The 16,126-nt window shown below is 41.2% G+C and overlaps 1 protein-coding gene across 2 annotated transcripts in view; it reads left to right on the top strand.

Moving 5' to 3' along the window:
- LOC126361442 (calcium-independent protein kinase C) overlaps window positions 1-16,126 on the top strand; it is a 219,019-nt gene that overhangs the window by 137,638 nt on the left and 65,255 nt on the right. For both annotated transcript variants that reach the window (XM_050007790.1, XM_050007792.1), the window contains exon 9: window positions 15,038-15,321. In XM_050007790.1, coding sequence (XP_049863747.1) covers window positions 15,038-15,321 — 284 coding nt within the window. The remainder of the gene's footprint in view (window positions 1-15,037; window positions 15,322-16,126) is intronic.

Raw genomic sequence — 16,126 nt, 5'->3', positions numbered from 1 at the left:
TACTGAATCACTGCTCGAATCTCGATTTTTTCCATCTTTTCGAACCACTATGTAGGAACAACAACAGAGCCACATCACTGCCACAGCTCTCTTCCAAGAGCACTGACATGGCTCATGTTTACAGGCAATAGTCCAATGAATATCACATGGACAACTCATTGCTCCAGCACTGACCTCTTGTGGTAATACTAATAACTTTTCAAACCACCCTCATATCTTAAAGCTTGTGGAACAATGCAGCATATCATGAGAATTTTGACAGGATGTATAACCGTATATGGGAGTATTCTGCATTCAAACTTCAATTCAATCAAAACCAAGATGGAACTTCAAGAGATTTATTAGCTCTCAAAACCACATTACTAAGATAAATACAGGTGTTGTTTTCAACAAGAGTAACAGAAAGTCTCAAACGAAGAGTAAAAATCAGGAGTTGCTTTGGTATTGTAAGAATAAGTGTGACACCTCACTGCAGACATCCCAAGCGACAAAATGCTCAGTGTCGGGATTACATTCTTCCATCTTTGCACTCACACACAAACAGTGCAGAGCAACATTGGAGATTGGCACAATTGACTGTCGCATGCGCTGACAGCATTATCAGCATGTAGCAGTTGTTACAGGAGCCACCTTCGTGAGAGTGGAGCATAGTATGTCTTCTCTGTACCAGACAGCAAACTGAACATATCTTCCTGAGTGAAGGATGTATTTTGGTTCATCTTAAAGTGGGAGGCCAGATTGTAGCCTCTTCCTTCTCCTCTCTCAAAATCTTTGGCAATGTAGTCGTAACCTCTTAGAATATGTAGGTGGCTTAATCCTATTCATTGAAACTGTAGCTTGTCTGCCATTAATAAGAAAGTCTGTGGTATGCAAACTCCTGTGCAGAACACAGTGTGCTCCAGTGTATGGTGGTTGCAGTGGTGGTTTGGCAGCATCCATGCAAAGCATAACCTGAGTGCACATGTCGAGATCGTTATGAACGGATGTTGGGTGCTGTCCTTGCCTAATAGCTCTGATAGATTTCATGCAGTCCGCCATCTGACACAGAGTATGTAGGAATTATGGTTATCTTTGTAGAATCATGGTCTTAATGTTGTGAGTATCCACAGAACTTGGCTAGCTAGCATGAACAATTCTGACTCGAATTGCCTCCCCCTGTTGGTTGTTGTATGAAGAGGGCAACCAAATCTGGCAAGCCATGTTGTTGTGAAAGTTCCTGCAAGTGTTTCTGCCAAAATGTCGTCAGTAGGAACTGCTTCTGGGCAATGCGTGTACCTGTCAACCATTACCAACATTAGATAGCGACAGCTGTCAAGGCAGTTGTTCTGCCGCATCTAGGTGAATGTGAGCAAAATGCACACTGACATCCAGGAGTTCCTCCACTGGAGAGTGCACATGTGGTGCAACTTTGTATAACTGGTGGTGTGGGCAAGCTCTAGTCCACTGACAGCAATCTCTGTTCATGCCTAGCCACACAAACCTCTGTGACACTGGTGTAACTGTCATGCACACTCTAGAGTGACACAGGTTATGGAGGTTATCGAGCACTGTCTGGCAGAATGTGGTTGGTATGTATGGTCATGATCTGCGATACCGTATGTCACTGTAGACCTCGCCGTTTTCACCTGAAGTGTTGACCATTTGCAATTTTAGCAAAGTTTTGTCGTCACATGATATTGCTTGTAGTTCATGATCTTCTTGCTGTGTGGCTGCTATCTCTGTCATGTTCAATGGTTGTGAATTACCAGAGACTCTGAATAAGCAGTCTGCTAACATGTTGGTCAATCCAGAATGTGCCACAAGTCTGTAGTGAGCTGGCTTATAAACTTGAGTTGGGGGTTCTGCCATGGTGAGCATTTGTCACTGTTCTTATGGAATGTGTGTACCAGCAGTTTGTGATCAGTGTAAACTGTGAAACCCTATGCCTCAACATGTGACTTGAAGTGCTTGATGGAATCATAGATAGGCAACAGCTCCCTATCAAACATACTCCAGCACTGCCGTGAAGTAGAGATGGGCAAACACGTTCATCCTTGGGAACTAATTCACTGTTGATCATTCTTTTTTTGGGAACCATTCATTTTTAGTCGTTCACTGTTCATTTGTGCTTGGTATATGGTTCTTATGAAAAACTGAAAACTAGTAGTGTAGGTGACTGAAGGATGGAGGGCACCAAGAGGGGGCCTTGCTTCCCCCCTGAAGTATAGAGTTTTTATTCATTACAGAATTCTTACACACTTTTAGAAGTAATTTCTGTGATTCTGCAGAACCTCTCGTTTAACCAACTGTAGCGTTGTGTGGCTGATCGCAGGGAAATAATATAGGGTGGTGCATGGAAAACTGGCCCCGAGTACAGACTGCTTGCCAACTATGGACGATGTGTTGCCCATTACGAGCAGATACAACAAAGAGACAAACATGTAATAATTAGGCAGTGAAGAAGTAAAAAGCTAATGCAAGTAACAATGGCGAAATAATCTATGACGATGTGTAGAGAGCTGGAGAAGAGAACACGAAAATCTCATGTGACGTGCATGGGCTGTAGCACATGTAGTCTTGTAAACCTGTTGGTGGCTGTTTCCCAACTTAATAGACCACAAGTTTCTTGCATAAAATTCTTCATTTTGCCTTCCACTACATAGCTATGCTACATTGTAAACAATAACTGTTTACATCCTATATATACTTCACATTGTCTCTGAGTTCGTAGGCGAAGTAGACTTTATGGAAGCATAAAATAAAATTTGGTTTTCTCATCATACTTGCATCACACGTTTAGTAAAAGTTAGGTTTTTATGTTGCATTATTTAAGTTAATGCAGCAATAATAATAATAATAATTAAGTTTGCAGTAATGAAGCTTTTGGTTTGAAAGCTCCTTCTGAACAAATGTTTTTGAGATAATAAGTAAATACAATTTTATGGCAATCTACGTCTTTTCAAATGGAGAGGCACCGTTTTTCCTACTGAGCCAAAATGACCCACAACCCACTTATCTACTTTTTTTTTTTTTTTTTTTCCTTCGAGGAAACCAAACTAGCAGGTAATGCAAATTGGAAACAACCAAACTTAAAAATAATTAGAGCCTTCCTAAATGTAATGTTTTGTATATGAAAGATACACGAAAATTGTTTTATATGAATTTTCTTACACTAAAAATTAAGCAAATTATTGAAAGTTAGTAACTAAATCAATTCGATGAAACCAAAAAATGTATGAATAACAAAAAAACTTGCCTTGTTTTAAGTATGTCTTCTGCTGTTCATCGATATAATGAAGTGAGCTGATATGCCCTTTTGTTACCTGAAAAGTCGTACCCATTACATGCAACGTCATTTTTATGTAATTTACGTAACTATAAAATAGTTTTTGATTACCGGTTGTGGATGCTGAATGCAAGAACAGTTTGGAACACATGTAAAATGGGCGAGCGCAGTGAATGAAATTAACAATTGGACATTGAACTAACTAGAAGCAGTCAGCATTGGAACTGAGACAGATGGTCATGCGAAGAAAGATGAGTGCGGCCGAGGGAGACCAAGACTGAGACAAGCACGTGACCGAGGCTGGAATGAGAACTGCTGAAGTGACTGCCATGACCAAGGTGAACTAGTGAACTATGAACCGATCGTTCCTTGTTCCCGGGAACTATAAATAGAATGCAGCAACCGAAGTGAACTATGAACCAATCGTTCATCATTCCCGGGAACTATTAGTAGACCGTCGTGACTGAAGTGAACTATGAACCGATCGTTCCTTGGAATTCGCTCCTCGGTCCTTTCGTTCATCTTGGTGAACCATTTCTTGGAATTTGTTCATTTGTGAACTACCTATGTATACTGTGAAGGCATCCATTTACACAAAAAATATGCCAGTGGCTGCCATGCACCATTTACCCATTGGTGCATTGTTGCTTGGTGGTATGTAGTAAGTGATGCTGGTAAAAATTTAGCATCCTGAGGTATCTGCATAGCTCTTTTATGATAGTAGGCTTTGGCAGTTGTGATATTCCCTCTACAATTTCTGGTAGTGGTGCAGAACCAGAGAATGATATGCAGTGGCTCGGAAATTCAAATTCAGGCTAGCCAAAAATGCATTTCACAGTGTTTAAAAGCACGCCATACTTCTCCAGTTGGTTAAAAACATCACATAAGTACCTATGAGGCTGTTCTCTGGTTTCCAAGTAGACCAGCATATTGTTTAATTATAAACAGAAAGGTAGCCCGTGCAAGATGAAATCTATAAACCACTGCTTGGTCTGTGCAGTGTTCTGCAACCTGAATGTCATCAACTTCAACTTGAACAAATCTGTAGGGTGTGATCATGGCTGTCTTGGGAATGTCCTCTGGCATGACAGAGATCTGCGTGTAGACCTTCATACAGTTAGTGATGCAAAATATTGTTGAGCCATGAGGGGCATAGTTGTAGTCACGTTATAATGGTACCAGGTAGTGGTCAGGAATAGTCCTTGCATTGAGTGCTCAGTAATTGGTGCATGGATGCCAGACTCCTCCTTTTTTAGGGACTATGTGTAATGTAGACATGCATGGACTGAATGGCAGGCATATAATTCCTTCCTTCAACACAAGGCCAAACTCTGCCTTTGCTATTTCGTATCGTCTGGGTGCTAATCTGCAAGGGTGACATGACACAGGTGGTCCATCTGTAGTTTTGGTGTGGTGGACAGTGCCATGCAACACCTGTTGTGGTGCTCCCAGTGGTCTAGTTAAGGCTAGAAAATCATGCAGTACTCTACATCTGCTACTTGCACAAGCCTGATGCATAAGGCTGTCCACAGGGCAGGCATTAGATACATAAGGAAAAAATGTTCAAAATGTGGCAAAGAAGTCAGTGTCTATTATCACCTCAGCCATTTCTGCTGCCATGAAATTCCATGCAAATTGTCTACAACATCATGCCATGTACAGTAAGTTGGGATCTTTATATTGTTATCAGCTGCCAAGTTGACTGCCGTGCATGGCCTGCAGTAGCAGAGAGACTTTCTTGGTAAAATACTCAGTTCAGATCATGTATATATTAGATATTTCCTTCCTGAGGCTTATTCCATTATAAACAGGTACCAGGAGGTTTGTGGTAGTCAGTGGTGCCTACTAACAACCGCCATTCCCATTTGGGAGTACATGGGCTTGCACACTTTTTTGCCTGTTAACTATATCTGCAGTGGTACCAACAAACTGTGGAGCCACACTTGGACATGGAATGCGAAGTGGAGCAACAACTCGAATGTCATCAACTACATCCTCTATGGCAGCTTGATTACCTTGTGAAAGCAAAGCTACCATCTGTGTGCTTCAGAAGTCCATCTTGTCGGCTAGGGCATCATAATCAGCACATGACACAGTAGAGGTTATGGATGTACCACTGATAGGAACAGTTATTGTACCAACCTGCGAGCACTACCTGATGGCATCTTGAATGTGGTCAGCAAGTTCTGCAACCACCTCCAGTGACATGTCCAATTTCATAGCAATGATAGCTTCCACCTGGGCTGGCAGATTGTTGCTCCAAATCATGTGCAGTAGGTTGTCTGGAATGTTGCTGATGTCTACTTTGTTGCAGACATGATGAAGGTATTGTGAGGGCTTCCTGTCACCCATTTCTTCTTGAGTCAATAGCTGGTGCATGCAATCTCCCTATGAAATCACTATATGACATATGAGCTCCGCTTTTAATCTGTCATAGACTTTTTCCATCAGAGGTGCTGTCATTATGTCTTGGACCTCTGTAGCATTTTGATGGTTGAGCTGGCTTATAACCAAAGAGAATTTAGTGTTATCCACATTTGTTCCAGCCTGAGCAAACCACAATATGGGATTCTGGGGCCAAAAGGTCAGGAGGCACCCTGCCAGGTGCAATACCATTGATAATTCTGTCACAATTTGTTAACTCTGTATGGCAAAAATTCTTATCCAGGGTCCTAACTGACAGGATATATTGTATATTGTGTACTGAACTGAGGGCCTAGAAATGATGGAGAGCCTTTATCCCGCCGTTGCCCTCAGTGGTCCACAACCTCACAACAGGCCACCGCAATCCGTCTCACTCCAGATGAGTGCAGCCCCAAATGATGTTTGTGTGGTTGAGTAATTATGGTGTACACAACATGGAGAAAGGTGGAATAAGGGGAACCAGACTACATTTGCCAAAGCAGATGGAAAACCGCCTTAAACCATCCACAGGCTAGCTGGCACACCAGACCTCAACACAAATCCACTGGGCGGATTTGTGCCGGGGACCGGCACTCCTTTCCGCTCGGGAAGCAGTGTGTTAGACCACGTGGTGTGAGAGTATCCTGCATTTGAATTTCTGTTCAGTCAGAAATGAGATGCAACTTCAACAGATTATTGACTCTCAAAACCACTTTACTGAGGTAGGTACAGGCATTGTTTCTAACAAGAGTAACAGAACATCTCAAACAAAGAGTAAACATCACTAGTTGCTCTGCTGTGCTAAACACAAATGTGGTGAGTCGCTGCAGGCATATCACTGTGTCCCAAGCGGGAAAAATGCCAGCATGTGGACGACATTCTTCTTTCTTTGTACTGTGTTGCAGAACATTTGAGATTGGCACAAGTGATTGTCACATGTGCAAACTGCAGTATGAGTATGTAGCAGTCACTACCACTTAATAGAAAAATCCACAATACACATGGCTCCAGCAGATAATTTTGAGTTATCCATGAAAAACACTTGATGCCTTATTATAAGTTTTAGCTTCTGAACAGAAGGAGGTATGTTAACTGGAAGTTTTCATTTAAACTTTTTAAAACAATACTGTTCTAGAACTATATCTGAGTCCGTCTCAACTTCATATAGTCTAACCTACCTCTTACAGTTTACAACAAGAGTTCTGGGAACTAGGAACACTACCACTAGTAACAGTTTTATAGACACATAAATACTGTCAAGGCTTAGTTCAAATTGAAGTTAGTGGAATATCTGGTCATTACATTTGATGATATTTACTCTCATAATAAAGAATAAGAACTTGAAAACTACAAGAGCAATAAATTAAAAGTACCTGGAAACAGCATTCCAAACAAGTTCGATAACATTCAACTACAACAGAAATCTCTAAAATAGCTGTCAGTGTTATCAGTTCTCTTGTTTGTAATGAAATAAGTAGCAGAATAATCTCATGATGCTCTTTTAAGGTACATAACTCAATGGTTTATTTATGTAATGAATCTTTTCTTAATGGTAATTTCCAGGAAGCAGATTTAAATATGCTATCTCCAACTTCAATAAAATGGAGACAAAACTATAATAAAGGATTGCTGCCCCTATTACTGCTACCAGATCTTTAGAAAAATATTAAGAAAATAAAGTCCAATGGAATTTAAACAAACTTAGTGCAGCAGAAAACTCTCTGGATATACAAAATGACTCTCAGCTGAACAGGCTGTATTAATCTTGATAGTTATTATGCTGAAATCAATAAATCAGAATATATTAGGTATATGTTATGGCTGACTTCAGTTTTTATTGTGTGAACAATGATATTCTCAGCAAAAGTTAAACCAAGTGACGTGGCGCAGTGGTTGTGCTGACAACTGTGCCACCTCGCTCAGTTTAACAATGGACTTGCTTTCGGGAGGACAACGGTTCAAACCCACATCCAGCCAGCCAGATTTGGGTTTTCCATGATTTCCTTAAATTGCTTCAGACAAATATCGGGATGGTTCCTTTGAAAGGGCAGGGCCAACTCCCTTCCCCATACTTCCCTAATCCAATGAGACTAATGACCTTGCTGTTTGGTCTCCTCCCTCCAAATCAACCAACCAAAGCAAAAGTTAAATTATTAGGGAATGATTAACACAGAAATTTGCAAGGGTGTTATCTTCATTTCTTGGCAGAAAATGGTGTTAATCATGTAACAATAGGCACTTGGAATTTTAAGCAACAACACATAGTTTGCCACAGGGTTCTTCTTATGGTCTTCTGTTGTTTCTGACATATGTAAATGACCTTACACTTGCATTATCAGAAGTCACTAATTCTTCCTTTCCTTTAGGTGATACAAGTATGGATATAAAAATAGTATCAGTACTTTTACTTACAAGGCAGCTGATGCAGTCGGGAAGTGGACAAAAAACATGGAAACACAGAGAGCACAACAAATTACCATGGCTAATATGGTGTAGGAAAACTGTTGGCATTCAAAACAACTTCCAGTCATCTCAGAATGGATAAATACAGTTCCTGTATGGTTTCCAAGGGAATTTTATACTATTCTTCCTCCAAAACAGTGTCAAGTTCAGGTAACAATGTTGGAGGCAAATAGCACTTGTGCTCCTTTCTCTTCAAAGTAGACCACAAAGGCTCAATAATGTTCAGATCTGGTGACTGTTGTGGATAGGGAAGATGCAACACTAAATCCTTTTGCTCATAAAACTAGTTCTGGACAACGTGAGCTGTGTGAACAGGGGCCTTATCATCTTGAAACATAGCATCATCATTGTGGAATAAACATTGTACCATGCGATGGACCTAATCAGCCAGATGGTCACATAATTCTTGGCAGTAATGAGACCTCACAGAGTAAACATGGGGCTCTTGGAATACAGTGATATGACTGCCTAAAGCACCACCAAATCCCTACCACATTTCCTCCTGGGACATAAACTCAGCCAGAAGTTGGAAACAGTGTGAAATACTCATCTGACCAAATGGCTTTCTTCCATTGCTCCATACATTGAGTTTTATGGCTTTGGCATGACATTCTCCTGCTATGACATTTGCATCACTGATGAATGGTTTTGGAATTCCAGATCACCGTGCAGTCCTCTGGTCATGGGGCTCCCTTTGTATTGTTTTGCTGCTGATAGAGTTAACGAGTGACTTTTGCAGCTATCATCTTCTTATTTTTTGCCACGATCCTCTTCAGCGACAATCCATCACAATCCCTCAACGTGCAATTCCTTCCCTTTGTCACTCAGTGGATGATGTTTTTCCACTTTCCCTGTATGCCATATAAATTTTTGATATGGTGCCTCTTGAACAAATATTTTTGCTACCTTGGTTACTGGAGCACCTACCATGCAACATCAACAATTTGCCCTCATTCAAGTTCACTTACCTCTGACAATGCACTCACAATCGCACACGAACACAGTCTATGGGCTTGGTTAGCATCTACGTTTATGTTCACTCATACATTTTTTGCAGTGTTTCTATTGTTTTATCCAATGCTTGTACTTAAAAACTTCTAAGAATTCTAGTGTGGAGGCTTACAGATTGAATCTAAATGCCAATGAGTACAATTAATACAAATTTAATATTAACAATGGAATGTACAGATGGACTGCATACATACACAGTTAGCTGAATATGACTCGACTGATTACGATATTCCTCCCGCAGGAAAGACTACTCTAATGTCACTGCCAAAGAGTTTTAATTTTGTGATATTTCATCATTGACAATGGGGTCCCCTCAGAGCCCTCCCATGCAGTGTGGAGCACTGATGGGACAAGGCCAACAAAGAGCTCAGCCACTCACATGTTCTTCATGTAGTTTCACATGATCAGTCATGCTGTGCCCAGCTGCAATGAAGAACATTACCATTCTATTTCTTGGCAAGGAAGTGCAGTGATGGTGCACCTCCTCCAATGATACTGGTTAAGGTAGGGGGAGGTCGACGGATGCAGTCATAGCAAGATTGCCGGTTGGTGTCATAGTTCTCAAGTTGTCTTGGCAGAAGGGTCACTTGTGGCGGTGGCAGATGAGGTGGTGCATTGCCAGCCCCCTCTTCTTGTGTTTTGGTTTTTGTCTAAGCAGCACTTTTGCAAAATCCAGTCCAGGTTGAAGGTGATCCATGGAGACGGTGGTTGGCTTCCCATGTAGTACTATGTCCCTCCATTTCAGTACTCAATGTGCGCTGAAATATAGTGGCTGCAATGCTGGTCTTTGTACACAAAATTTTATGATGAGGTGCAGTGTTGGAGGAGCAGTGTTGCTATTCACGTAATGTGTTGTTTCACTATATGGGCTGGGGTTTCAGTCCACAGTTTGCAGTCTCGCTTCACATCAAACCTGATAGATCGGTCCATAACAGGCTTAACAGCAGGGCATACCTCCAGCTTCAGCAGCTATCGAAAATAGGCTTTCTGACAGTTAGCTGAACGTGCGGATAGGGTTGGTTGTTGTGATACATCACACCAGACTTCCATGGAGGAACATTGTAGAAGTTTGCAGATTTTTGGATCCTGTTGTTGAGCTGCAGTGAGATCTTCATAGTTGATATTAACTGGCAGTGTGTTAACTTGAGATAGGTAATCTGCCACAATGCTCTTGAGGTGCTGAACATCGGTATAAATGAGGTAGTTGAACTGCAGTGGGGGACAGTCTTTTTCTGGGTTGTGTATTGAACCTGCCAGCAGTCTGTGATGCATGTAACTTGTTAGGGCCCACCTTCTTCTTTGAAGTGTCACATGACCTCATACATGGCTAGCAGTTCCCAATTATAAAATGACCACTTACATTAAGACTTGGTTAGCTTCTGCGAAAAGAAATGTAACAGTTGTTTTTGCCCACATCTGTTTGCTGTAGTACTGTGCCAACTGCAGCTTCACTTGTGTCTGAGGGAATCAACAAGGAAGTTGCTGTAACAGAATGGTCTAAAATTTCACACAAAATTGTTCATGCCGAGGAAAAGCCATAACTGCTAGGCGCCTATTGCAGTCCACATCTTGCATTTGGGTGGTTACATGACATTGAGCAGTCGCATGCCTGGTCGCCAAAATAGGAGTGAAACCAACACAATGATGGGCATGCCCCCTTACTATTATGAGGCATGTTGTTGTCGGCCATGTGTGTGGCAGTCATGGCTGGCTGAAAGTCATCACTTCTGGGGTGGTCACTCTTGACGTCACACTCGTGAGTGTACATGATTTCTCAGGACTGATATCTCCTCTTGGCTGCAGCCAATATGCCATACCTGAAAGTTGCTGGTTGCATTCATTGTTGTGCACTGTGCCCAGGCATTGTCATTGCTGTCGGACTGCAAAAAGTCTGTCAACCAGAAATAGACTGTCCACTCACAGTAATGTGACCACCTGTAAAAAGTCTGAATAAACACCTTTTGCAGTATGGACCATTGCAAGACATGCAGGAAGAGGGTCAATGATGTTCTGGAAGGTACTAACAGGGATGTGAAGCCATGCCAACTCCAGTGCTGTGGCCAGCTAGGTTTCTCGGATGAGGATCCACGGCACTTAGAGCCCATTGGAGGGGGTTCCAAACGTTCTTGACTGGGTTTAAATCCAGAGAATTTGGTGATCAGGGAAGTAAGTAATCTCATTCTAGTGCCCTTCAAACAATGCACTATGCTGCAAGTTGTGTGACATGTTCCACTGTCCTGCCAGTAGATGCCATCAAGGTGAGAAAAACAAACTGTATGAAGGAATATATTAAAAACAAAGATTCCAAGACTTACCAAGCAGGAAAGCGCCGGCAGACAGGCACAATGAACAAAACACACACACAGAATTACTAGCTTTCGCAACCGATGGTTGCTTCTTCAGGAAGGAGAGAGAAAGACGAAAGGAAGTGGGTTTTAGGGAGAGGGTAAGGAGTCAAGGAGTCATTCCAGTCCCGGGAGCGGAAAGACTTCCCTTCATCATTAATTTGAACCCAAACTGTATGAAGGAGTGGACATGGTCCTCAAGAATATGCATTGATCCATTCTTCCTTCTAGAATAATGAGATCACCCAGGGAATGGAACAAAAACATTCCCCAGATCATAATGCTCACTCCTGGTTGCATGGTTTTTGCTTTCAGACATTTCACACTGTACATGCCAATGGCTATCATTTTGATGGAGCATAAATCTTGAGTCATCTAAAGTGCTACCTGTCACCATTCAGTCGATGTCCACCTGTGGTACTGGCATGCAAATGCCAGCCTTTGTCACTGATGAACAGCAGTCAGCATGCGTGAATGCCCAAATGTAGCAACATTTGCTGAATGGTCGTTGAGGAGATGCTGTTGGTAGCCCCATCTGAGCAGTCAGCTTCTCAGCAGTTCCACATCTATTCATTCACCCATATATATGTCCACAACTGACGTTCACCTCTGTCATCTGTGGCCTGTGGTGCGGCACAGGTACCTTGGTGCCAGTTGTGAATAGTGTCATCTTGTCATGCATGTATACTTAAACCACTACAACACACGAACAGTTTACAGACTTAGCCATATTGGAAATGCTTCCTCCCTTGGCCCCGAAAGCCAATGATCATGCGCTTTTGGAAATCAGATAAATTGCTCTGTTTCTACATTACAACAATGATTTTATTGTTTCCATGTCCCTGTGACATTCTTAATATACCCTCCATTGATAGTGCTGCCATCTACTGTCCGTGAGTGATTATTGCATGTTGATGTCAAAGATATATGGTGGTCACATTAATGTGACTAGTCTGTATAATTTACCCATAATATTGTATTTGTGTGAAATTATTGCTGACTGTATCTAAGGAGGTACTTTAATTAACCACAGTGTTCTGTCTGGCATGATAATCAGATTGATCAGTGCACAGAGATTTCTCCACAGCTGAGATGGTCTCCTGCCCAATCCTTCCTCATTATTTATTTGTTGTAGCAGTTGCTCTGATCTCTTGATGAGGGGGCCTGGTCTCTTGGGTGCAGCAATGACAGTTTTGCAGTGTCGAATTTGCCTTTGTTGGAAGGTCACTAATAATGTGGGCATAATCCTCTACATTGCTTAGTAAGGCTGTGAACTTGGAAGTATCATAGATGATTCTGTAACTGCATAGTATGAATTTGGTGATTAGGAACCTCATCACAGGTTGCTCTAGCTTGAAAGTTGGTAGTTTAGACTGAGAACCTGATCATATATGTGCTCCATGGAAGTTCTGTTGGCAATGTGCAAGAACGTTTGGCCTGAGATCAGCAGCAGATGAGATCCCATGGGATGTGCATGGCATGGGATGAAAACTGAGAGTCTTCTTCATGGCACAGCTGGTTGGGCCTTGCATTGGATTATGAACAGATTCATCAGAACCATTCCCTACATGGATAGACTGGTAAAATCACATGAGGTGTTGTCAAGCAAATAAGTATACTGTCTTGTTGATGTTAGACACCAATATAGACGAGGAGGTCAAAATACACTAAACACTATTCATGCTCATATTCAGCATTATTGCTGTCTGTGGTAAGAGGTGGTAGAATGTCTCTTTCATGTTTTACAACACTCATAATCTGATCAGCATGGAAGAGAACATTATGCTGGCCACTCTTAAAGTCACCATTCTGAACATATTTTTCAAAAAGCAGGTGATTGTGGAATGAATGCATTGTTGAAGCTTTCACTATATTATAAAGTACACTTGTTATCTCATAATAGATGCTACTGCTTGTCGTTTGGTTACCTCTGTAAGAATTCTAGTGCATGAGGCTTGCGGAATGAAGTTGGATGCTAGTGTATGAGCTTAACAAGAATTTATTACTTCTCAATAACTCAGTAATTCTCCTAAAACTCCACAAACTATACAAAACAGGGTACTTAAATATGAAACGAATAAGTGAAAAACAAAGGACCAAATCTAGACTCAAAACCACCAACAACCGAAGAGAATAAAAATATCATAAAAACTTACAAGAAGAAGAGGAACTCCGATTCGAATGGGCATTAACACTACTCTCTCTCTTCATAGTGACAGGGATAAAATGGAGACTGGAAACTACAGCAGAGTGTCACCACTACTAATGATCTATCAGAAATTCTCAAGGGCACTGCTGAACAGAGTGGAAAAACAATAATGAAATGTACAGATTGGTGGATACCAAGGAAATTTCATGAGGAGAAGATCTTGCATGGAAAAGATCTAGAAAATGAAGCTGGTAATAAATATAAAAAAAGAATAGTCTTGGATGTCTTGTCTGACATACTATTATTATTTATCATATGACGACAGAAAAAAAAATTCACAACAAAAATATGCATTACTATGCAGATACATAGAATCTCAAGTTCATAATGAGTTCATAGCTGTAAGCCCAAGTTTGAAATCTAGTCAGAAGCTTCTCTGGGAAGTTGTGAAAGTCTTGCTTTGTTCCTTTGAAAGCTTTGAGGGACCATTCAAATGTCATATGACATATAGTGTGCCCCTTTTGCCACAGCCACACTGAGGAAAGGGCTTCCATCCTTATTGCTGCAACAGTGCTCCACATCTGGCTCAGTCAGTTATGGTCCTGTTCAGTATGCACCAGTGTCATGTGGATGGATGAAAACCTGTTGTTTTAATTATTTTATGATGCAGCAAGGAAGCTTGCTTTTGCAATTGATTGTTCCAGAAGTCTTGTATATTGAAATAATTGTTCTGCAGACTGATTGGTATGTGCCATAATGGTTTTGTAGACCTCAGTCACTGAGGTTCTAATAGTAAAAATTCTGAATGAATTGCCAATTCTGGGTTGTTTTTTTATTCTTGTCCACACTTTCAGCAATGACTGTGATCTCCTTATGGATATGAGCCAGTGCATGTTTGTGGGATTAATACTTTGCTTGGATGAGCTGTGTGTCAATTATTTTAATGTGAGCACTGTTTAGCTGGGTGGAACAGCAGTGCTCTATGATTGAGTATGAAAGAGCTAAATCTGACATAATTTGAATGACCTGTAATGCTTTGGAGACAGGAAGGTGTTCATATTCATTTTTTGTTGTTTATATTGAATATTTATGTTTAAGAAATTACAAAAGGACCTTGTAAGGATCAAGTCACCAAAGAACTTTACCTAGTATGAACACACACTGATGGAGTACTACTATCTCTTTATATTTAATGTTTTTTCCAGTTTCTTTTGAGGTGATGCTTGGTTGTTTGTTACAAACATAAAAATAAACACAAGATTAAAATTATTTTTCTGTATGTCAGTTGTGAATATTTTATATATGTCTCTGTTTTTTACAAGATGTACACTGCTGTAGTCAATGTCACTCTTTTTGAAAATATGGATCCAAACCTTTTGATGTGTCTGTGACATTCTGCAGCCATTGACAGTTCTGGAGGCAATGAGTCAACACGAAGTGGTCCACGAAAATTAGGACTGGATGATTTTCACTTTATAAAAGTGCTTGGAAAAGGTAGCTTTGGTAAAGTGATGCTGGCAGAGAGAAAGGGCTGTCCTGATGAAGTGTATGCTGTAAAGGTGCTCAAGAAAGACGTCATCATTCAGGATGATGATGTTGATTGTACAATGACTGAAAAACGTATCCTAGCTCTTGCAGCAAAACATCCATTTCTCACTGCTCTGCACTCCTGTTTTCAGACTAAGGTGAGTTCACTACTTGAAACCAATTCATTTAGATGATAGTTAAATTTTGCTGCTCGTATGTTGCAAGAGTGCAATGCACATATTCTTAAATTCTTTTATTTACCCCAGTGACTGTTAATTTTGTTTCTATCCAGCAATCGTTTCCTTTTATTAGTACAATAATGGAAACTCCCAAATGAAACACACAAAAAGGGAAAAAAGGAAACATTGTGTGTGCTAAACAGCCCTTCACATAATAGAGGAAGTGTTGAGCGTTGTATAGGCAATAAACAAAAATCTCTCTCTGTCACTGGCACATACATGTGCGCACGCATGCCACACACACACACACACACACACACACACACACACAGCGACACTGACATAGCTTCAGTGAACTCAAGTGAGTGGTTGTCTTGGAGGGAGCAGACATGTGAAACAGTAAGAGGAGCAGGAAACTGAAAGACATGAGAAATGACATGAGGAAGGCAAAGACAAGGGTTAGGGAGGAAGAAACATTACAGGGAGAATGTAGGAAAATAGTACCTCTCAATTGATGTGCAGGATGGGCAGTTTCATGTTCACATGGAGATAAGAGAGAGAGAGAGAGAGAGAGAGTGATGGGGGGGGGGGGGGGGGGGGGGGAAGAGTGCAGGGCGGGGGGAGCTTGGGCCAGCAGTCATAGAAGAGGGAGTCTGCTGATAAAACTTTGGATGACATGCATACATCAGTAATTTAAGCTAGTAAGCAGAGAGAAATTAGATGTTGATGGTAGGGTGAGGTAGTGAAGAGGGCAAGAAATGGTTTGGGAGAGTGGTAGTGGTAT

This window comes from Schistocerca gregaria, chromosome 1 (assembly GCF_023897955.1).
Source record: "Schistocerca gregaria isolate iqSchGreg1 chromosome 1, iqSchGreg1.2, whole genome shotgun sequence".
In the NCBI taxonomy this organism is placed as follows: domain Eukaryota; kingdom Metazoa; phylum Arthropoda; class Insecta; order Orthoptera; family Acrididae; genus Schistocerca; species Schistocerca gregaria.
The sequence above is the reverse complement of the archived record's forward strand: the minus strand, read 5'-3'. Positions and strand labels throughout refer to the sequence as shown.